This window comes from Manduca sexta, chromosome 18 (genome assembly GCF_014839805.1).
Source record: "Manduca sexta isolate Smith_Timp_Sample1 chromosome 18, JHU_Msex_v1.0, whole genome shotgun sequence".
NCBI classification, from domain to species: Eukaryota; Metazoa; Arthropoda; class Insecta; order Lepidoptera; family Sphingidae; genus Manduca; species Manduca sexta.
The window spans coordinates 10539466-10565066 of NC_051132.1; the positions used below are offsets into that span (position 1 = coordinate 10539466).

Sequence of the window (25601 nt, forward strand, 5' to 3'; positions counted from 1 at the left end):
AGAGGACTTGATTCACGGAACTAAAACAAAAGAAAAATATATACTTACTTCATATTTTAATAAACACTAATACTAAAAACATCAATTACCATCGAATAAGAACAAACTTGAGCTTTGTGGCTGCAAAGTTATTGTTTCACTATACTTACATCAATTGCGTTTTGTGAGGCCCAAAGCCACAGTCATCTCCTTCCGATTGCACTACTGATTCCATTAGGCATTATGGTACATCGTTCTCACGGCGGGGCGTAGTCACCCGAGGTAAAGTCCGGCTTGGGCACCATATACTCGTACAAATAATTGTCTTATTAGATTTTATTTGATTTGTGTCTTGTTACTTCGTACTCCAAAATAGGGCGGAGCTGTTATTTTGTGTTAGAATCCTTATTATATTGTACAATATTATTATTAATTTTGAATTTGTTTACTTATTTACGTTTTTATTTACATTATGCTCTTTGTTATGACATAAACTGTCACATAAAACGTCAAAGAACCTAATTGGATCATAGATCTATAAAAATTGAATGAACTAAAACCATTGTAGCTATATTAGAAAATAAAATGTTTAGAATATATATTTCAATGGGCAACATCGGTTTGTCTTCACGAGTAAACTTATGTCTTCAACGAGGAATTTGTCGATCGTGGTGCGCATGTTAGAGAAAACGAGATATTAATCGACATCGACAATTTGTCTACTCTCGTTATCGAGATATCTCGTGATGCGCATGCTAGGCCGGCTGGACAGATGCTAATGTAATCAAAACTTATCTGTATTATATCTCAACTCTTAAACGTAGAAGCTGTTTTTCTATTCTCCAATGCTTGTTATAACTGTAACAGGCTATAGCTGGTGAATTCTAGTTAATATGTTATCCTACATATTGATAACAGCATGAATTATTTAATTTAGGTTGCATCGCGTCGAAACGATATGAATGTTACCTATATATATTACCTATAATACATACCGCGTTACTATGCAATGTGCATATATTTGTTTGCGGACATTAAAGTACATCTTTATTTCTTCGAAACAGTATCGTTTCTGTCAGACATGATATTTTTGTCTTTAGTTCGGCTTCTTTTTATTTTTTGATGTAACTAACAAAGATAATACCTAAATTACGTCACTCTATCTCACAAGTCACACGTGTCATGACTTCAGAAAGACAAGGGTTCTTTAAATAGAATTTTTAATACAAGTATTTAAAAATATTAATAGACTGATTTTATTCCATTACGTGTAATGAGTAGGTTATACGTCTGTCGCTGGATGGTGGTATTTTAATAAAATATGCAATATATTTAGTGATTTTTATTAATTAATATTTTATGAATTATGACAATCATACTTATTTTCAATAATCCGTTTATGTTCAGCATCTTTTAAAATATAAAAGCGTAAACGAGTAAATATTTAAATAACATGAAATTAAAACGACGAAAGGATCATTCATATGTGTCATTATTGGCATGAGATTGTTGTGCCGCAATTAACAGATGGCGCCACATAATACGGTCCTACAATTACACGTAAAACCCGCGGTGTTTCCGACCAATACGTAACCGATATTCGATGATTGAATTTCATACCGCTGACCACATTTCACAACATCTCGATCGAATATAATAGATCCTTTTGACGTGCGGTTATGTGGTTTAATGCTGTGGGTAAATAAAGAAAGGTCCTAAGAAGGAACGGTCTCTGGCACTAAAAAATTTGAATCGGAACCGGAATTCACCTTGGCCAAAGGTAGCACAAAATCAAGAACCTTCTGTGAAGAAACAGTGTTAATAGCCCGGTTTGAACCTACCCTATCACCGACTCCACCATTCACAAATATAACTTGTTTTATGCAAAACAAGTCAAACACAGAAATTATATTAATATTATCTGGAGTCAATCCAAAGAGTTTTGAAAGGATTGCTGTAGTCATAAACACATCTCTACGACGCCATATTTCAGAATCTAAATTCAGCCTAGACGCAACTCAGGTAAACTACAAGCCAAGCGTAAAACAGATGTAATTGTTTCAATAACTCCACTTCAGATGTACGGACATAATAATCATTTTTATGTTCCTGTTTACGTCCTCATTTGCTTTAATATGTGCCTATTAACACCCAATTTTAATGTAGTCATGTAAAAACTAACATCTCTCTCTTAGATTAAGAATATAATATTTAATTTTAATATATTAAAATACTCTGACGTAAAAAAATACCTGTAATAATTGAACATAAAGCAAAACTAGATCGCCACATACAGACAGGGGATAAAACAGTTAAAGCAATGAAAAAAACGTGACCCGTCTAATGGACACCACGCGTGAATGTCGGGAAACAGTCGTAATCGTAAATCAAACGTAAATGCCACAAATTGGAGTTACGTAGTGAACTCAGCACCGCAGCCTTGGCCTACCCTTACTCCAACCGTTTAAGACAAGTGACTAATTTTCGCCCACCAACCCACGCTACGGAAAATAACTTTGTTACTTTGTTTTCGAACGGAAATGTACTTCGTTTTGAACGTGTTTTCCAGAACTGTGTACTTTGGACAAAGTTGGAGGGACGACTATTCAATAGCTAATGACCACATCAAAGACTATGAAAGCATAAGGGCTCTGAGATTACGATTTTGGCGGTAGCTTCTACTTTTAAAGCTTTTAATTTCAAAATAATGGTATTATGAAGTTATTAAAGATCAATATCTCCTTGTTATTCTGCTTTTCGGGAATCGGGAATCACTCCTCTTTAGTAATTTAATTTTATAAACGTAAAACGTAACAAGTTACGTTACTCATTAGTGAATAAACAAAACACGATGGTCCTAACTCCTGTTGCAAGTAACTTGATAACTAACGACCCTGTTAGCCGAGTAGGTTGTAGTGATGCCTTCGAGACCGTGCCGGCTCCGGTAACATTTCCGCTCGGGAAACATTTGAACTTTGAACAAGAACGCTTTTTATTATAGTTGTGTGTTGTGCAACCGGAATAGACGCAACTGAAACTGCAATAGGATATTCTCTTTGTGTGTGATTGTTATGCATTCTTTTACAAAATAAATTATACTAATAAAATAAATGTTAACTTGTAATTATTTTTAAAGTTTGGAGTAAACGAATAAATCGATAATATGTATCTGGTATTTACATCTCTTTTTGAAACTACCCGCGATGAAGCCAAACTATCTTGATCTAGGGCTATAAAAAATTATACGTAAACAGATAAAACCGGCTTTTTAAATAATGCCTTTATTCGGACCGCTCAATTACAACTTATACAATAAACATAAAAATTAGGTAGATATTAATTTAGTACATATAGATTTTTCCTTCGCTGGATATAGTATTTCGCTATTTTAACTATCGTGTAGACGAGTAGGTTCGTTCCTATTAATTATTATGATTGTAAAAAGTAACTTTATCATAACAGTCGTGACTAATATAAAACAACAATAAAGCGGACACATGTGCGTCGCGACGCCCTCGCGCAGCGTGCATACAATGCGTCACATACACTCATACCGCCTTGGGATTCGTGACACAGAAGGAAGCGCCTTGACATATTATATTTATAGTTGAACTTTTTAAGGATATAGAAGAAAAGTTCATGTAACACCCACGAGGTTCAATGCATTGAATGCAAGTATTAATTATAGTTCTTTTTGTTATTGTTTTACTGGAGGCCACGATCAAGTGGGCCATCTGATGATAAGAGATAACACTGCCGAAACTCTAGTAAATATTAAGCACCCTTTATACTTGAGGAGTTGTGCGTTACCGACCTCTGTAATAGGAAAAGACAAACAAAGACCTTCTGCAGTATCCGTTTTATGCGCGTAGTTTAATATTTATTTAACTACTATGACGAATAACAATAAATATTTTTCGTCCTACAGTGTACGACCTGCAGGTGCAATCTAATCTTATGCTAAATACCATTGTCTAATTAGAGCCTCAACTAAATTTGTAAACATAATATGAGACTAGATAGTGTACTAACAATAAGGATAAACAGTCAGACATTGAAACAATTGAGTGTCATTGACTCAACATTATTATGCATTGCTTGTGTGTTGTAAGAACGCACTATTCAAGTCTATGGGTAAATAAAAAGATGAGATAATGTTTATTTAAATAAATCCGACACTGCGATTTTTATTTTTTATGCCTATATCCTTAAACATCTTTAAAACCATTTTCGACTTGCATGCAAACATTTGTATCACGTCGGAAAATCGGAACGGTAATCTTGTATGTATATATTTTTAAATATTTGCGCAAATAACAGATGTCGCCACTATACAAACGTCAACTAATATAATCCAGTAATTTATTATTCGTGGCATCGGGGTTTCATTGCGTCATGACTGATTAAAACATTACATAAACATAATATAAAAACGTGTAACTTGTAGTTAGTTGTTTGTCTTCTTATGATATTGGAATTGAACTGTAATAAATATTATTTATAGACATAAATATGATAAAACGTATTTTAGAAATTGTACAATATTATTGCAGGTACTATGTAGCAACCTACGCATTACATTTTAAAAGTCGCTCCAAAGTCCAATGGAGTGTGTAAGTAGCAGTTCGATTCGTATGTTTAAATATGTTCAAGTGTTTTTTTCTCTTTCCTCGGAACCCAATACGTTCTTTGGCATATATCGTAAGAAAAGGCAAGAGAACAGCGGCACCGACGCGACGTGGGATAACATGACGTCACAGATAGTAGTATATCTAAGAAAATTTGATCTGGAAGACAGATACTAGACGGAACCAAACAATTGCCGGTTGCAACCACACCAGTTAAGTCATTGTCTCCTTACTCCTTCTTTTCTTTAGCCACTGGTGAACATTTGCCTCCCCTAAAGATTCCAGAACCTGTTAGATGCGGCCTGCATCCAGCGCGTTACTCCGTCTCTACATCATTAATTCATATCTACAAGAAAAACGTGAACTCTCCTATACAATTTCCCAAAATCACGAGGCTATCTTATCGTGATACGTAATATTATCAAAGCCTTTTCACGTGCCGTGCAAAGTCGGCGAATAATCTGCGGATAATACGATCACCTCAACTGTCTAGGAGGAAGTAGCGTAGAACTATCTCTGATACGGTGGGTCGCATTTTATATTCTCGGTGGGTGCAAATATTTGCCCAAGATAACAAATTGTTTTGCTTTCGAGTCTAGTTGTTTACTAACTTTACCACCTTTCCCACGAGACAAAAATGAATATGAGCGTGTGGGCTAAATAGAAGATTTATTTTATAGAATTATTCGTAGTTCAAGCAGCTTCTCTAGTTTGTGTACAAAAACGCGGTCAATAACTCTACGTACTTATCCTAAGTAACTTCCTAGCGACACATTAACTTTCGTGCACAACATTGTGAAATTCAGAGCTCATTATTTGAATACATACAAAAGTATTGAAATACCTATAAACGTAAATAGAGGCTGTAACTTGGTAGAAAAATAAGATACAACAACTCTTAGATAAGATGATATTCAACACAAAACAATGGATGCGGCTTAACTTTAATCCATCGATATATCTTTCTATATTATATCAGTAAAATGACAGTTCAAAATAGACGGTTTGAGATATGAGGCCTGTGCTGTGACATACGCCACAAAATGCATTAATTCTTACTTCAATAACAATCCTTTATATAAGCCAATGACTAAATATAAAGAGGACAGGCCTAAAAAATTAGCTATATGAATAAGTTATATTTATGTCAGGGAAATCGACGCAGAATTGTCAATACATATGTCTATCTCTTTTACTCAAAGCTTATTTGGAACGCAACAAAAAGACAAAAATAATTGCTTTCTTCGCATATGGGACTATTTCGTTTACTTCAACACACTGGGACCGCCTTGCGGCAGAAACGCCATTTGTTGCAGGCGAGTCAGCAAGTACATGTAGTGTCAGACGATGTAAACAAATCTTCATAAATATTGAATTTAAAGTAATATAATCATATTCTCAATTGTTCAGTGTGTTTATTAGTGTATTTGTTAAGTTTCGAAAATGACTCAGTGTTGTGTGAAAGGATGCAAATCGAATTCACGCAAGAAAGACCCCGAAATATCTTTTCATAGGTTAGTAACTGTTTTACCGAAAATTAGCAAATATCTTTGTATATTTACTTTTTGGATTTGTTTTTATCAATTAAAATGATATGTGGATCTGGTTTGTTAAGCTTTGGACCCTTTTAGGCGTGATTTATACACATTAAAATCATTATGTTTGTTTACACACGAGCTTAGGGATGGGTGGGTGGATTTGTTGAGAAATTATTGATATCGATATTTTAACAGACGCCCGTTTATCAGTTACGGTTTTTGTCTTTGAAAGAATGTTAGAGCACACATCAATATTGTATTATCCAGAACGACAAACTAAGTGAAATTAGAATATTTTTTTAAGATAACCAAAAATTTTAAAACCAAGGCAAAATGAATTGAGAATATTGAGCGACGTGATTGGAATCCTACACCAAATACATATTTCTTTACATTTTGAGAAGATATGCATAAAACACACGTTTAATTAACGCGAGTAAAGATAACTGTTTTCCAACAATATTCCCGATAAGTAAAATAGTAATGATTATTATACTTCACCTAATAGTAATATTACTTTAATATATTGCTATGAATAAAATTAGAATTGTTACATAAAAGAATAGATAAACATAAAAGAAACAACATAAAGATGAAATGTAAGATATATTTTTACAATTGGCGGTCTTATGTTTCGAGCAACCTTTGCATGCACGGAAATAGATACATAATCATATTGTTGTTATTGCAAATAATTATTATAATTGATTATCTTAACCACCATCTTTACGCCCATTGATTTTAGTTTGCTGAAACATGGTTATGTTTCTCGATCAAAGAGCATAATAATAAAATAAAATAAAACCAACCAAATAATTGCTGACTACGCTATCTTATTCCATTTATCATGTATTAAGTAAATATGTTAATCTGTAACTTAAATTTTAGCAAGGAATAGTGCAACATACAAATATAGATCAAACACAACTGGATGTTTGTCACAACAGGTACTGCTTTCTTTAACAATTGTTACTTATAAATCAGTTTCAGTTTGTTTGTTTATATTATGGTTTGTTATATTTATATTATGGTAGAACCTAACCCTTTTCGTATTTGATCTTTTTGGGCTTGTTTGTCTCTCTTTTAATTCTTCGATGTCGATACAAAATTTTCGGTACTAGCATATCACTATTGTAAGGGGCGGAGTCGGCGCCATTTTATGCATTAAATGTGCCGCATGTCACGTGACCATATTACCCATCCTCTATACTCTTTAATCATTGATATAGGCAGACAAAATTGACATAAACCGATATTTTAATTATGATTTATCGTGAAAAAAAAAACATGTCATTCGCAAAGTACCAAATGATAAATGACAGTCTGTTTACTGTAACAAAAACAGTTCAAAACGATATAAAATTAATTCGTAAAGATAAATATCGTACGATACTAATACACAGGGCCATAGTTACCATAATCTTGAACGGTAAAGTGTAATCTCATTTATCGAAACTTTTATGATTGCTACGAGATTCGGATAAAAAAATTCAAAACAACAATATAATAAATGTTCGAGAGCCAAGCTATTTTTCAAGAACATTCATGATGAGGAGCGAGTAAACGAGAAAAACTAGTTTCTGCTAAGTTTATCGCATGGACACGTAATCTGCGTGTTTATGTTTTGCATCTAATGGGTCAAAGAAGCATTGTTCTTTTCGACATAGCATATTCTTATCTGACAATTTGTTCTTGTAATGATAGTAACATGATGGGAAATGACCCACTTTCACAGGTTCGATTGATTTAAAATTGTAATATTACTTCGGTGGTATTTCAAACTCATGGCAGCCTTGACCTGATGTCGCAGTATCAAGTAAAGAAGTGTCCATTACCCCTGTGTCGGATTTGGTCCTAAAACACGAGGACGCTTGGATCAAAATACTACTAGATAAGTATTTATAATAACAATAAAAGACGAATAGCTATTCTTTTCTTTTTATTTTTTTTATGTCCTGAGTTAATTTATAAATTTTATCTAATTTCTCGTTCTCCATGCATTCTTGTTATGAATTCGAAAATTTATAAATGTACTATTATGGGTTTTTGGCGTAACTTTAGCATTCGATACGATCCTATCTAGTCATGTAACCCCTATAGCTTTAGATAACCTTGTAAATTCATCATATCATTTTCAATAATTATCTACATAGCATTATATTTATATTTTGTCTATGATAATATTTTTTTAATAAACGTCTTAGTAATTTAATTCACACATATTGTCTGTATTGCTAACATATACGTTAAGATTATTATGTTATGAATAACGGCGTTTATTATGATAAAACTAATTAATAAACAATTATGATACAACAGGTTTTACGCTAATAATATTCAAATAAAACAAGAAGAATTAGAAACGTAACAGCTAATTACCTTACTGGCAGCTCCTTCCTGAGAAAGAGAAAAGATTTTCTTTCGCACGCATTTAAACCTGCAAAGAACAAATATATGATTAGTCAAATTATTATGCAAGCCAATTATGGCAATAATTGTTATTTATATAATATTAATAATATCTATATATTAATACGTGAAAACTGAAAACTGTACCGTTTTTAAACACATAGTGAATATGGTGGATTGAGGAGATATGGAATATTTAAAGTGTAAAAAATATGAAATTCGACTACTAGACGACCAATAATGTCTTGTAATTAGTTAAATTTATCTTATATTTAGTCTGTTTTAAGACGGGAGCCCTAATTTGATTCTTACATTTCGTCGCGTCGAGACAAACGTAGATCTATTGATTTAAAAAAAGGAATAAGTGTCGTCGGAGTAAAATGGCATAAGATAAACTAGGATCAAATTATATTTGGATTGTAAGGTTAAAAATACATAGATGGTCAAAATAAAAAAAATTGTTTTAAACTAGATCAAAATATTGTGATTGTAAAGTTTAAAGTAGATCGATGGTCAAAATACAAAACGAACTACGATTGGCATATTCATGATCAATGCCCGACACAACCAAGCAAAATCTCAAAATTCCCAAACATTTTTTGTTGCGTTAGACAACCCTCAATAAATACTTTGTAACAACTCATATTGGATCCCAGATGTTCAATAAACCCTTTTATATAACCCACAACGCATAAGTTATCCAATCCACTGGTCTGGAAAACAAGGTTCATCGGAATGAAATTGAATCAACGACAGCCGCTGTCAATATCTATCATACAATGATTTATTCTAGAACATAATAGATCTCCGTTATTAGTATAAAACTAAAGGATGTCCGAACATCAGATGTATCAGTATTTTAATTGTTTTTGTTATTACCAAATTACGTCCATGTGCTGATGTCGGATAAACACGTGTATTTCCTTGTCATAAAGAAAGAAAATACTCATTTGAACCACCGCTCATGATCACCCACACTGCCAGAGGAATTCTGGCGCTCTGAGTGCATTGCCAACTTTCTAGAAGGAATGGGCTCGATTGAAATGCAACAGTAAGCCGTTTGACACTATTATTCTAGGAGACTGTTACCAGCCAGCTCAAACCGGCCCATTCGTGATGAACAAAATTGAGTCACTATTTACATATTGATTTCCAATGGCCTTGTAGGATATTTTAAATACTTTTAAGGTGACATAAATATTTGCGACGAGGGTGACGCCGTAGTAGGAATATAGTTGATCACACACTACACATATCAGAAGTATTAGGGCCATAATTTCCGACTTCAGATTAAGCCGATTGGTTATAACTTTGAGCCTATTAGACAAGATAACCTAGGGTAGAAATTTATAACCTTACTTTTAATATCGACCCGTAACACTTTTAAACTAACTTTCAAAAGAACTCTACGTCCAAAGAAAATAACAGCACAAGTCTTAATAGTGCAGTATGTCCCGTCCTAGGGCACCAATCTCTATTTAATGCGATGATTAAGTCCGGTACTCCTTGGAATTTTGTCAAATATATATGAATACAATAATTTCTTATTATGCCATTTCATTTGCAAATTCGTATTGTATGCCCCAACGAACTTAAGCGCATATGATTATATCGTTACAAAGGAATTCGGTAGAGCGAGCATTGGCAAATTAGACTGCCAGCTGTAAGTGGAACCCCTTGCTGGTTCAGAGGGCGAGGGATGTTGAGCTGCCAGCTGTTCAGATAAAGTTATAAAAAAATCAAGGCTGTTATTATTAACATTATCATGGATTTAATAATTGATTTGCTAATGATCATTACTTTATCGTTGCGCTGTTGTAGACGATGCATTATGAGCTAATTGTATCTTGGTGTATGGTAATGCATATGAATCATTACGGAAAATAAAATTAAATACAAATAGTAAATACTAGAATTTTCCGGAATAAAAGTCCCGCTGTATATATTCTCGGGATACAAAGTAGCCTACAACCTTCCCAGTATCTTAAGCTATCTCCATACCAAATTTCATATAAATCCGTTCAGTAGATTTTGAGAAAATCGATGACATACAAACAGACCAGAAAAGGGGATTTTGTTTTATAATATGTATAGATTTGTAGTAGTTATGTAGTCTATACAGTAAATAAACATTATTAATCAGCCTATGTCTCTTATTTGTTCAATTCACGACAAAATACGAATGTTTTGTCTTGGTATATATATTTTTTGTCACATAGATATAGCATTGTTTACATTATCGCAATATCTAATCTTGTTCGAGAATTTTAATTTCAACATTTATATTAAACTTAAGGACGCCAACAACCTGTTAGAAGAAAATAAAGGCTGTAGGCGAAATAAATAATACGGTTTTCATCAAGTGGTCGAGTGTACAGGCAACATTTTTATGACTAATAACTTTGAATTTTGTGATAGGCAAATTTTAGAAACAAAAAAAAATAAAAAAAAAAGTCATAATAGGCTAGCATACATCATAGCCTACCCTACTTTTGTACGATTCAAAAAAATATTTTCTAGACTAATTGTAAAACTCCTGATATGCCTCAACATGACCGCGCGTCATCTCAAGGCAATCCAGTGTTTGCGATGTTAACGATGGTTCGAGTTACATAACGCTGCGGAGGTGGGGCACTGCTGTGCAAAAAACACGATTATGCAACCTAATACATCCTTAGTAATTTCACAAGTAAACTACTATACCTACGGTATATTATTTGTAGTACCTACTTGTAAGGTATACCTATTAGTCAATACTATACAAGTCCAATACTAAGTATATATGTTCCGTTGATATGTCCCCGTGAGAAAGGATCTAAGAAATATGATTACTAGCGGTTTTTAATTAATATTAATACCAGTTTAACATCTATTCGTCCTTGATGTCTTAACCTACCTAAAATCAACCAAGCTGGTTAATTCCAAGTTTAATTAAGTATATACGTACGTACGTAGCTAGTTAAAATGTTATGAATTTATAGTTCGAATAATTATGTTTTATTTAACATATACAGCGCCTTTAATTTTTCCACATGACTAATAAAGTATTCCATGTTTTGTTTTCTCAATTTAATTGCAAGATAAATATTATAATTTAAAATGAGACCGGCTTTAAATAAATAAAGTTAAATGTTAACATATAATATAAGCACATCGTTACATGTCTAATCTACTTTCTTAACTACCTATTGTATGCAAATTAAACTAAATGTTAGTTGTATTATTTATATAATTTAAATACATACTTTATAAAGTTAATTGTATTGTTTTATTAAATTTTATTTAAGTATACCTACAATATACATAACATAATAGCTATCATAGTTATGTATATTGTTATCACACTGGTATCATAGTATGTATAAGTACTAATAAACTACAGCTTAAATAAGCTTACATTTAGTGTTAAGACTGTTATATGAGATGAAACTTTCACACGTATATCATACCACACATTTATTTACTTTTTTTATTTTTTTATTGAACTTATTTCCGTGTTGCTTAAAATGTCTCGGCTGAAACTTGTATAATGTTTTCGAATTTTCGCATCCTTTGTAAAGCGACAGAATAATACACCCACGTGAAAATTATGTTGAATGATTTCCTTACAGATGACTAAGCATTAATGAAAACATTATAAAAGCTGGTATCCAACTAAATATGTCGAAATTTATAAAATACATGTTAAATTATGTGCATAACAATCAGTCGTTCTGTTTTGTAACAAGTTATTATCTTTAGTTGTTTTTAATTGTGAATAAAAATATGGCTTTAATATGTATCTTTGTGTCGACAACAAACGTTAAAATAGATTAATGTAATTTTACTTCATGTTTCTGAAGTGGTCGGAAAGTGTTTTAAACCAAAAAAGACAGGGCCACGGATTAACTTCCTTACAAGAATACATAACTAGCATTTTAATTCATTTCAAACTTTTTTTTATGCCGGCTCGGCACAGTGACCCCTGATGGTAAGTAGAGAAGGGTTTATTAGAAAATCGACTGACGAGGTAATTACTCCTCGGCAGTCTGCACTATTATGCCGGTCTGTCGAAACCAGATATACATCGGATCGCATCACACTTACGCGGGCACCTACGGCGGGTTTTAACACCTTGTGTACGGTGGTCACTATTCGAGCGGATATAAATATATCCTACCACCAGCAAAAGCAAAATTTCTACCACCATTCGCATTGACCAAATACTAATTAACCTCGTAGAAATGTCTATTGGCATGGCTCCATAATATTTTAAAATCAATCATGCACTATTCAGCAAGATCTACACTTAGATTAAAATTTCTACAGTAATAGCAATTCATCTATATTATTATAGATATCTATATTATAATATATGTATAAATAAATAAATAAATAAAAATCTTTGCCTGATTTAAAGGTAATCGTATTTTGCACAGCACAGTGCAACATTACACGCGAATATTCTGGTGAGTAACCAAAACATGAACTTTACCAATTATCTTGAACTACTTCTACGTCATTCACGACTGACGCTGACGAGGCGTCCAAAGTCCGAGGTGGTAAATATTTGGCTCCAGTAATAGAATGTGTTCTGTCCTTGTCACACTGTAGCCACAATCATAACAAAGAGTGAGTCGACACTGTCCGTAGATACTTAGTAGTTAGTACAAAGTCCAACTATAGGTTAAATAGCATCTTTCTTTTACCGCGCGTATTAATGGTGTAAAATATAATTTAAAAGAATTCTGTTACAAGCTCGCATCCATATACATACATATGTGTACTACGTACTACAAGCTCGCCAATACTATGAACGCGTTGCAACATAAAGTTTCGAAGTTTGAGAGTTGCTTGGTCCCAAAACTCGAAGCACAATATTATCCCGTAAAAATATTAAATAGGTCGCACAGCTATTTTCGTCTTCCCATCATTATCATAATAATTCTATCACCCCTGCAATTATACCATCCCACGGCTGAGCACGGGCCCTTTCTACTAGTAAGGGGGATTACGCCTTACCACACTCGCCTGGTGATTCTTAAAGAGAATTTCTCAGGTATACAGGTTTCCTCACGATATTGTCCTTCACCGTAAAAGCAACCCATAATTTACAAATTATACTCACATAAATTTAGAAAGTCAGGGGTGCTCTCTTGCGTTTTGAATGTGCGGACATTGGTCACGACAATCCGTTCAACTCCCAACTAGGTTATCGCTGCTTTTCATTTTTAATGCATTTCATTACATCGTACATAATTATTAACTTATATAAGTCATTAATATCCAGTATTCAGTAATTTGAAAGCGGCAACTATCCTTTTCCTTCCTTTAAGGAAAAAGGAGATGAACGTTTGGATCTTTGTTACTCGTTGCCCAAACAGTACATCGCACTTTGAACCTATTTCAGTATTTATAAACAGTTTTGTCCTTGTATACAGTCAGTGTCACACGCGATCGTGCGCACGCGACGGATAAAGTCCGCGTCGATAATTTGGCTGCCGCGCAGGAATTTATATATAAAATATTATAAAAATATATGCGGTACTAATTTTAAGTTTCACCTGTTGTGTTAGATTACTGAAATAGATCTGAACTGCTTAGCAAAATATTTACTAATAATTATTATAGCAACGTAAATACTAAATACGATATATGTATACGTCAATTTCCTGGTCGAATATCGTATCTGACTAATAACTATTAAAAATCTTGTTCAAGCTAAAATCCCAACTAATTGTGACCATTTTTTTTATTTAAACTAAGCTTTAAATATCTATACACAAAATCGCCAATGTTTTAAATGAAAAGAAAGAAAAATGGTTACTTAAAATCGTAATAGAGCTTACAGGTAATTTATTTATGAGCTGTTTTAAACTCAATTTTGTAGAAATCAAAATTTTACAATGTCATTCATAACACGAAAATGTAATAATTACTTTTTCCATTTATTAACATCAAACAAAAATCTTCACGTAACTAATGACTCAAAGAGTTATAAATTATAACCTCAATAATTAATTACTTTTTACTTCAATTATATCTAGTGAGTAGTGTCGGTATTGTTATAATCTCTTTACAAATATTTATCCTTAACTTGCTTCGTATTTGTTTAGTGATGTACAAATATTTGTTTCGGGTCTAGATGTCGTGAGGGCAAAGTCGTTTTAGTTACTAGCAAATACAACCAAGTATATGAGTGAGGTAAATAGAGTATTAATAACAAATACTGGGTATAATAATATTTTTGTTTACTTGTAGTTATCGTTTGTGTCTCTGCTTTGGGTGGAAACTTTGTCTGCTGTCGCTAAGTATTATTGTGTTCCTAAAGCATCGTAGCTAGTATAATTAATTGCTAAACATAGTGAGATTTACATTGTATGAAATATTGGATGTTGAATCGTACATCCCCTTATATCTAAGACGACGGGACGAGGTACATATCAAATAGCAGACGTTCGCCCGCTTCCGCCAACCCAACTCAAAAACCTAGATTTGCTATAAATATTAGTTTGTGGAATCATTGTGAAAAAAAAAATATAAGGAATAATAAAATATATGTGTAAGGATAGTTTGGTAATTCAAAGTTCAAACTGCCGACGTGTTTCTGACGAACATGTTTCTCTCGTCATTCAGTTGCAAAAAAGAAACAAATTACATTCAATGCCTTTACATTATGTTTTGTTTACTTTTAGATTGATTGCTTTACAATAGATTTTTCTCAAAATAATATAATATGTAAGTCTAAACTCTAAACACACCCACAATTCATGTAACGAGGTCATGTGAAAAATAATATGTTTGCATTTTTACTATGTAAACATTATGACACTTGGTCATTCATTTTGTGAGACTATAGGCCGGCGATGGGTTGTGTGATAATTTATCTGCAACAGATTTTAAGCTTTAATCATATTAGACATAGGTCTTTGTTTTTAATATTTCAGAACAGCAAAACGAAAAATTTCTAATAAAGTTATCTTTATGGACGTAACTAATAAATGTTTTTATATTTTTTTAAACAGTATTTTGATTCTTCGATTTTCAAATTATAATTTTTACTTTAATCAGAAAGTAGTGAAACAGTTGTTAATGATTTAAATGAAAGGCATACAGTACTTAATTCAGGATTAAATCACGTCATTGCAGTAGACGGTACTTATTTATTTATCACACAATGTAATTACATAATTGAATAAGGCAAATAGTTTACTTACATAAAACCTGAATTCCAAAATTTCTACATCATAGATGCATAATAATAATTAAAATCACTACGTAACAAAACTATTTATAAAGCGCGCAGTGGGCTGACGTCGAGTAACATCCGTGGAAAATTTCGTTTTTAATTTGGATTATCTAGACTGTACTATAACGTAGTAAATATGTCACGAAAATAGATATAAAACGGAATATTTTACATCGAGAAAACAACCACGCGTATATAATTATACGTTTAATGTTGTAATATAAAATACATTTTGTAAACTTTCTTTTGTTTGATGTTAAGTTTCCAGTACATTAAAGAGTTGCCGACACAGAGCTCTATATTGTACTACTGAACTAAAATGTAAATGTTATGAACTTCAAAACCAGTACTGAGATAATCCTACTAATATTATAAATGCGAAAGTTTGTGAGGATAGATATATGTTTGTTCCTCTTGCACTATAAAACTAATGAACGGTTTTGGATTAAACCTTACAAGTTATTGGTCTTACATTAGAAACAAATAGGCTACAATTTATAATGATTTTGTGTAATTTGGTCACAATGTAACGATACATAACAAGTAAGTCGGAAAAAAAATTATCCCGGAAAATTCCTTCACATGGGCGAAGCCGCAAGCAAAAGCTAGTTATATTATACATCTTTAGCTTTTGATATCAAATAACTGCGCCCAGTATCAAAATTAAAACGAAATACCAAGAATTACTTAATTGCTAAACTTATAACAACATCCTTCAATCATTTCGAATGTGCAAAGAGCAGTGAAAACATAAATGAAATTTCGGATTGAGGTTAAGAAGCTGTAAACTTAAACGACCTTAAATACATTTTCGTTCATAAATAATCCGAAAATATAAATAAAAGGTTAATGATGACGTGTTCCATATAAATTTATTACACCCAAGATTGTTTGGTAGGACAAGCCTTCATAATATAAAAATAAAGAAACGTCATGGTATAATGATTTTGTAGATAAATAATACTGTAGTAGGTATCTTCTTCCTGTGAGCTTTGGAATTGATCTGTATCATTAGTAAATAGGCATAACGTTTGTGACCGAAGGACATTATTTTGTTGATTTTCCTTCAGTGGCGACGGGTCCATAATCCATATAACCCAATTCCTATCGGCTTCCTTTTATGTACAATTTTTATACAATCTAATTATCATCAGAACGATTTGCAAACCCTATTTATTAATACCTATATGTTGTGTCGGGTTGCCTTTCGGAAAAATTCACCTTTGCCTCTGTTGTCCATGTTGCGTTGTAATGAACTGCTACTCATTTATTAAATAATAGACAAACAAACTCATTTAAATGAAACACTTTTCACACGTGTGAAGTTATCTCATGTTCGAAGCCCTGCAGGGTCGTACGTAAGTGTTTATTAACAAACACTTCACCTTGTGTGCAGGCAGTGGCAAAACAATGATACAAAGAATCATGCATATATGTATGTATCATCAAAACTATTTTCTTTGTTTATTCGGACAATAATGATTACTTAAAATTCTAAACATTTAATAAATTATGTGTATATTCATGTATTTTTTTAGTAAGTTTCTCACAATAAAATACGAAGGTAGAATTAAAATAGTTGAATATAGTTTTAATAAAACACACATAACCTTAATGTTTATAATTCTGACGGTACCATCACATATAACGCTGCATATGTATATTTTTTACCTGCACAATACAGAAACTACCTGTTCATTATATTTATAAAGTGCGTCACACAAATTAAGGACACGTATCGAATGTATTTAGCCGCGTTCGCAAAACATAATATACGTGGAAAAGCACGTATTTATAATATAATCCGACAATAACATAACCTGACGCGTCAATGTAAGACAATAAAGTATTTTTGATTTACATGGAAATAAATATACCATATAATTTCATACACCTAAAATAGTTAAATTCTACAGACGAAGAGTATCAATCCGTTTCTGTGGTCGCAGATATCATAAACTACAAACAATGATAAGAATAACGTATTAAGAACAGGATAATACCACCTTATACGCCTCAAATATTGCATTGAGGACATCGAAAAGTGCCTTTTGCTTGACAGATACAAGATTATAATCTTCATTCCAGATTTTTAGTTCGCGGATTTCACACATGTGTTCAATAACAAGGTTCAAAAGAGGTTATTTTACCAAGAAAGGTAATTGGAATTTGGCACAAAACAAAGTCAACAGTTAGTATATTGATGTGTTTTAAAGGGTTGATAACTCTCTCGCTGGTTCCAACTTCCAGCACACCTTGGCCAACAGCCAATCTGGAAACGGAATATTAAACACACGAAGCCTCCGTATTGCATTTAAAAGGACCGACCCGTTTTGGCAAGCTCCAGTAAACTTTTTTTATATGCAAAACCTTAGAATTACATGATTTTTGCTATTGTATTTCATATATTTTCGAAATTGTGCCAAATACAATTTCTTTTGAAACGTATTAATATAGACGAAAGTAATTTAATTAAAACTCCCTCAGGCGAGATACATAGAATTAATAAAGCAAAAGGTCAAAAGAAAATTGCCAGAATTCCATTCGTACTGACAACCTCAGTGGCCTTTGAAACAAAAGTAGGACAAATGGAGGGTGGGTTTATTAAATATATTATTTAATTAATTTTATTTCTGTATCACCTGATGCATGAATAGGGTAGATTATAAAGAAAAGAAGACTAACATGGCCGATGCAATATCAGTTTCGTCAGCTTTTACCGGGAACATTGTCAAAGCGCCAATTCGTCGGCACCTCTTATAGTTTTCGATATTTTTGTCATCTACCGTCTGGTTTATAAACATATTATAGTTACCCTGTAATTTGTTTAAAACTCTAATGCCAATTTGTAGTGGAGTTTTCCTCGTTGGCATCGTTTTTATATCGTAGGCTCTAGAAATTTCTAATTTCCATGGCAACGTCCGAAAGTATCGTTCTAAACTTACACTAAATGTTTATTTTCATTCTCAAGTTCGTTGGTCTCATTCTCCATCATTTGAGTGATAATAATACAAAAAACAGTGACTCAATATTATAAAATGTAAAGGCACTATGTGTAATAGTTTATTTACTTTATTTATTTAAATATAATTTGACTAAAATAACGTTATACTCTTTGTTATCGGTCTACGTACTAGGAGTACAAGGCCATGTGTTGTTTTGATTGCAAAACATTGTTTGCGTTTTTAATCGTGCCTTATAAAAATATACAATGAAACTACTTGGTAAATATTATTGAAGATATTCGTTTTAAACGAAAAATATTAACTTAAAATATTGCTTATTATGGAAACATTACGATAGTTTCGCCTTATTCGTATAATGAAAATATTGAACAATAAACTTACATTAATAGTGAAATTGACCATTTATGATACATCTGTGGTTTTTTATCGCTTGTCACGTCACCGCATTTAGTTTATACGTCTGAATAACACGACGAGCTAGCCAGTTGCCTGTTGATAAGAGGATCACATCTTAGAAATGCGATTTATTTTATAAACATTTTACTTTTATGGATCTCACTCTGAAACCTTGTTTATAATCCCATATAATATCAAATATAATCAATAAACATGGATTATGCTATCACATTATGTCTGTTACCAGCTTTCTACAAAGCGTATTACGGGCTAAGGAAAAACGAATAATATTTTGGAAATAAAGAAGTTAGGGCGACAAAGACTTTATATTAAAAAGTGAAACAAGTATTACCAATATTTTGACAAACCATTACAATCTATTCACAAAGGATACGCCTCCGAGTCGGGATTAGAACTTGTTTACCAACATGACGCGTCCGAGATTAAACAATTACCAGACGCGTGCTAATACTAGTTATAATAAGTAACCTCAATACACGTCACCGTTTAACACACGTAACCGAATGTAACGTGTTTGTTTACGTTGCGTGTGTTATGACTGTTCTTTTAACACTTTAAAGACAACAAATTATGTCGTGATAATAAACGATAGGTCTATCCATACTATTCTAAGGTCTTCCGAAATCAAGTCTCCTCTTCTACTTGCCCTTATACCAGTCTTATGTGGATTTGACACACCTTTCTCAAGCAAATTGTAAAAACGGTATTGATTACTTTACGAGGCATAATGGCCGTTTATTTGATGTCTACCTTTTTTGAAGTATCCAGCCTCAGAGAAATCATTTAAGAAAAGCCCATACAAATTTCCTAACCACAAAGAGCTGGGATTCGGACATAGTACATACTGGTCTTCAGCCAATATATCGACGGTTTCTGCAAGAACTCATTAATTGACCAATACAAAAGTATGAATTAACCCAGTTTTAGTTATATTGTTTTCCTTATATCATCTTTCTTAGATATAATTATGTTAAAAAAAGTAAAACACTATCATATTCTTGAATATTTTTATGCTTATAATCAAGTGAGTATGTTGAATATTATATTATGTTCAAAGCGTTATAAACAATACTTGATGATTTTTTGCCATTAGTGAGTTCCGGCAGTAAACCGACGATATAATATATATATTGCTGCCACTAGGCCAAAGAGACGCTTAGTTCAAATATGTTATATATGTAGTCTAAGGTGCTACCACTGACCGAGTGGGTTATCTTAATGAGATGTGCCCGAGCCCTGCCGCGTGATAATACACGTGAACACCGTCCTGGAGATAGACGTGCACTCGTTAATAAAGTGATCAAGCAAATTAGTTTTGTAATCAAGTAATCTAACAATTGAACAAGGTGGTCGCCTTGCGTGTTACTAAATGAACTACGAGCTGTATCATTCATTCTATACTATTGAGTAGTTGACACAGCAATGGTAGGACTATTGAAGTTAAGAATTAATTTAACAAACGCGAACAAAAGCTTAAATTACTTTTAATTGGTATTCGATAATCAATTAGGAAAGATCGATAACTTACTATCATATTCTACTTAGCTACATTGTTAAAATAACAAGTAATATCATAACTGTCTATTAAATCCTTTATTAATTTCGAGAAACAACTGAACTGCTACAAATCAAACTGAATACTCAATGACATAAAGTTTCCCGCAATATAACAGGAAACATGAAGTTTAATTTGACCTAATTAAGTTTCCCGACATTGAACTAATTCCGAAATAAACTTAGCTTATTATTGATCTTAATAATATTTGTTTCATAATTGTTATTAAGATATAGTTACGTCTTTTAAATAAGGCAAATATTTTTTGTACAGATAAAAACAAGTAACATAGCTGCATAAAAATAATTTAACAAAACTTCTGCTTGTGTTCGTTTCAGAAAATGCAATCAAAGGTGCATTGATCCTGATATGAAACAAATATTTGCAGTTTACAGAAACATTCCTGCAGCGGACAACGAACTCGCGATCCTTTGTTACTGAAGCATGATCGGATCCTTTTAATATCATAAATGCGAAAGTTTGTATCATGTATTGTAAATGAAATTATATGTACATGTTCATATATTCTAATATTACAATGACAAACGCCAATACCACGTCTATTTCCTTTTCAGTGGCCATAGTGGCCATGAACACAAAAGTTTGTTTAAAGTAAACTTAGTAATCCCTGATCAAAATTACCACATTCCATGTCCTCGCTTAACGTGAAGGGTAATTTTTATCCCGATAAAGGAAACATTGAAGTCTTTGGTGGACTTTATTTCTGGAAAGGTCATTGACGCGTGCATAGTCGAGGGCTAAACCTAGTAATTCTAAAAACGAAGCATACGCCCATAAGCCAATAATAGAACTTGTTTACCACCGTTATGTTACCAAGATACAATTACCATACTCGTTCTAATACGAAGTGTTATAATAATAAGTATTTTCAATATATGTCAATAAACGTAGCCTAAATTAACGCGTTTGAATGTCAATAAATCGTCTGTTTATATTTCGTGAATTTACAACACGGGTTTTTTCACACAGTGCAAATACATACATTATAATATTTTATTTAAGTTTGTAGAAACGAGAAGGCCGATGTTAAGCTTAGCCATCTATGCTTAGAAATTAGAATATCCTAATATCATAATCATCTAACCTGTAGCCTCTAGAGAGTACTTATCACTTATCACAAATATTTTGTAAGAAGAGCCCCGAGAAGACATACAGAGTAATTTGCGGCTGATGTAAAAACAATACAGGTGACCAATCAGCACTTCGCCTTGAGTACGTGTGTGACATACAAAGATAAATTCCTTTTGATAAACAACACTGACAAACAACATAATATTTATCGGCAAATGGCCTTACAGCAATTTCTAGATTTCTATCGGTGCAAATACGTCACAATGTGCGTGTGCCTTAAAACACAGATAAACCGTTGTTATTAATGATAGGGGCCTTCGAAATATGTTCTTCTAGAAACCAAGCTCCACGTAATAAAATCATATTTTGTTGACCCTGACTTTTCTGGTAAGTATATCAACAATGTTATCGCATTCACAACCGGATACTTGGGGCTCAAAAGCATATTTATCTTGGATTTCAAGACATTTGGTTCTAGTAACGTTATATAAAAAACAAAACAAATAATGAAATAAGAACGAAATTAAAAGAACATTAATACAAGAGAAATTAAAAAATAAAAAGAACCAAACAAAAATCTAAATGGATCTAGCCTAGCTTAAAACTACAGCATGAACTGAACCGCGGATTTCCAGCGGAACCCAATGCAGATTCCATCTCGTAATAAATAACAAATAAATGTGAAATATAGATATAACGAAAAACAGAAGCCATTAATACTATAAAGATAGAAGCCATAAACATAGCAACAGTTACTAAAAATCAAATCTCAATCATTCTAAATCTGCCATTAGAATAAAAAAACCTGATATTCAGTTTCCTGTTTATTCTATCTGGACAGTCAGTGCACGAAGTGATAAAGTACAGTTATAAAACCATTACAGGATTGTCCTTTTATTGTTAATGCTTAATAGCTTTTCACGTCGTCTGTACATCATGACACAATGACACTTGACACGCATAAACATTAGCTTCTTAATGATAAATTTATGCACCATCGTGGGGCACAATAGGGCACTTTAAACCACAGTGGGCCTTTGTATCGAGTGTGTGTTCATTAGTATATAAAATATTTTATTGGACCAGAAGCCGGTGTTTCTAGATTTATCGGAGACTAGGAATAAGATAGAATAACTGAGAAATATGTCAGAAACAAAACCTTTTATGGGGAAAATCTTTTTTGAAAGCTTATCGTTTATGAATTAAAAGTAGTATATAAATATAATTAGCATTGTAAATACTGTCAGTCGAGTAAAGAAAAAAATAAACATTATCACAATTTATCACAAAGGTGCCCCCTAGCGAAGTTTGCACAGTAACTCGACATGAGTTTATGACTCCTCTTAGGTTTGTTTTATTTAACAAGTCTTATTTTAACACCGAAAAAGTCCTAAAACAAATAATGATGTTGACTTTATTTGTTAAGACTACTGTTCATTTCTATTTTTGATAGTAGTAAGGTACGGTTTGTTTACAACCGGAAAAGTTGTGGTGGTTTTAAAATTTGCAGTATCGGATACAGGCAATGTGGATGGTGATTTTATTATGCATTCAGCACGGCGAGAATTATTTGAGATCGATATTTGTCTACTAATATTATTTTGAAAACTTAATGGAAAGAAATTCCTTTAAGTTTTCAGAATCCAGCATAAGCAATATAGCTTTAGTCCTTTGGGATCTAATGTTTGCTATTCAGAGCGGAAAGTTACAAAATATCTTCGTCAAAATCAACACGTTCCAAATTTACGAAGAGATTTAAAGATTCTCGACTGCGTTTTTCCATTATCACGTCATTTGATAATAAATGTTTACAAATGTCGACCTCGACACCGCTCGTCTTCGGGGAGAACATGAAAGAAATTGTTACGTAAATCGAGTGTATTCCAAATAATAAAGAGTATTGTCATCATATGAATGTAGGGTTCCCAACATTTATTCCGTGAAGTATTTCCAAAACGGGGCATAAAAAATGTAGTACACTTTAAAAAAATATAGTATTTTATGGAAAAAGCAAAAAGTAGACAAATATATATTTGTTACTGATTTTTTAATGTACTGATTTTTTCTAACAACATTGAAGAAATAATATAATTTTTGCAATATAACTGATATGAGGCACGAATTTAGTCGATCGAGGTGCCGCTTTGGTATAAACTAACATTTGAAAACCATGGTAATACGTGTAAAGACAAATCAAATTGTAGTAACGATACATGTTGTCGATAAAACACCTTTTCATTTATGCTTAAACCCCCTCCGCCTCCTCCCTCCAAAGTAATCGACTGATCGTAAACTATATAATCATTTAAGCCGTTCAGTGTTCATGAACTCGAGTGAAGGCATGCTCAGTTTTTGCATAAATACGCATGCGTAAAGGTCAGGAGCAGCCGATTACCACCCTCGTCAGTACCCTAAGTTCAGTTTGATAACAAGTGGCCAAATCATCAATTACGAATATAATATAGTTAACTTTTCTACCGCCAAGTCGACAGATCCGGTTATATCCGCCTTTAACTAGTTAATGCGACTGCGAGCTGAATGTTTTTATCAATAATAAAGTTCGGTGCCACGCCTCCAACGTGCTAATTCGCGGCGTGAATGATCGTTTCATTTCGTCATCAGAAACCAGATGTGTCGTCACATGACTAGCCATACGAGCGCTCGGCCTTCAGTTAGATTCAGTATAGACAAGGTACTCGCCGCGGCTTCGATCGGGCAGTACTAGACGTCTCCACAGATTAGTTGGTTCGGCATGAGGGTCTACATACCTAACTATTATTATGGCAGTCCCTTTGGAGAAAATAACAAAACAGGCAATTGGACACTTTATATTTTTTGTTCAAATCCAATCTAAAATGTATTTTTTGTCAAGTTTACATATATCCTAGTTTGCAAGGAACTTAATTATCAGTAAGAACTTAGACAGGAAGTCAAATGATATAAAAAGTAAAGTTTGGGCGTGGAAATCATGTTTTACATACATACTACAATTTTAACGAATTTAAAGTCATTCAAAGTACAGTCAAAGTCAATCAAAACTAGCTTTAAAGTCTTTTAAAAAAAAACTTCTATTATTTCTTTTGTCTATAAAACCTAAGGTCTACTTTCAACTTCGATAAACAGACAAATTTGTTACGTAATATGTATTACTGGATTATTTGATTGTTACGTTTAGCAGACGTGAATATCCGCAATGGCCTCGGCGAGATATTCCGATCATTTTGCGTTTTAGTTAAAATTTTTATGTACACTCATAAAGTCGGGTTTTATTGTCATGTTTACCGTGACCATAAGATTAATATCTCCGTGAACGAAATAGGAATATTTAAAATTTCCACTTACAAATAAAATTAGATTACATCTGTACAAATCCGAGTAAGGACTATATAATTTAATATTTAAATCTCTTTTATAAGAGGAACAAATGTATGAGATTTATTATCTGCTTATATGTAAGCGACGATCACACCTCCCTCTAACAGTTATGTTCAAATATCTCAGGGTTATGAAGTCTAATTCTAGAACAAATTACCAAAACGATCATTCGTGATCTCATGGAATTTACAACGAAGGTAACAGGCACCTTTAAGATCTATACGTGGCGAACTACATGGAAGTAAAATATAATAAAGGTCTAGATACTGCGTCGTATGCCGTCCATAATCAATAAAATACAAACAATACAAAACCGTAATAATGCATTGTCCCCACTTTAATATTTTATTACATATAAAATTGTATTTCAATATAAATTGGCCCCGTACTATAACACAGTATGTTCATGAAATC

The 25601-nt window shown here is 32.7% G+C and overlaps 1 protein-coding gene across 1 annotated transcript in view; it reads right to left on the bottom strand.

Moving 5' to 3' along the window:
• The window catches only part of LOC115439768 (pyruvate dehydrogenase (acetyl-transferring) kinase, mitochondrial), a 57295-nt gene that overhangs the window by 16140 nt on the left and 15554 nt on the right, over positions 1–25601 (bottom strand). Inside the window, exon 2 of the mRNA XM_030163751.2 lies at positions 8525–8582. Coding sequence (XP_030019611.1) covers positions 8525–8582 — 58 coding nt within the window. The remainder of the gene's footprint in view (positions 1–8524; positions 8583–25601) is intronic.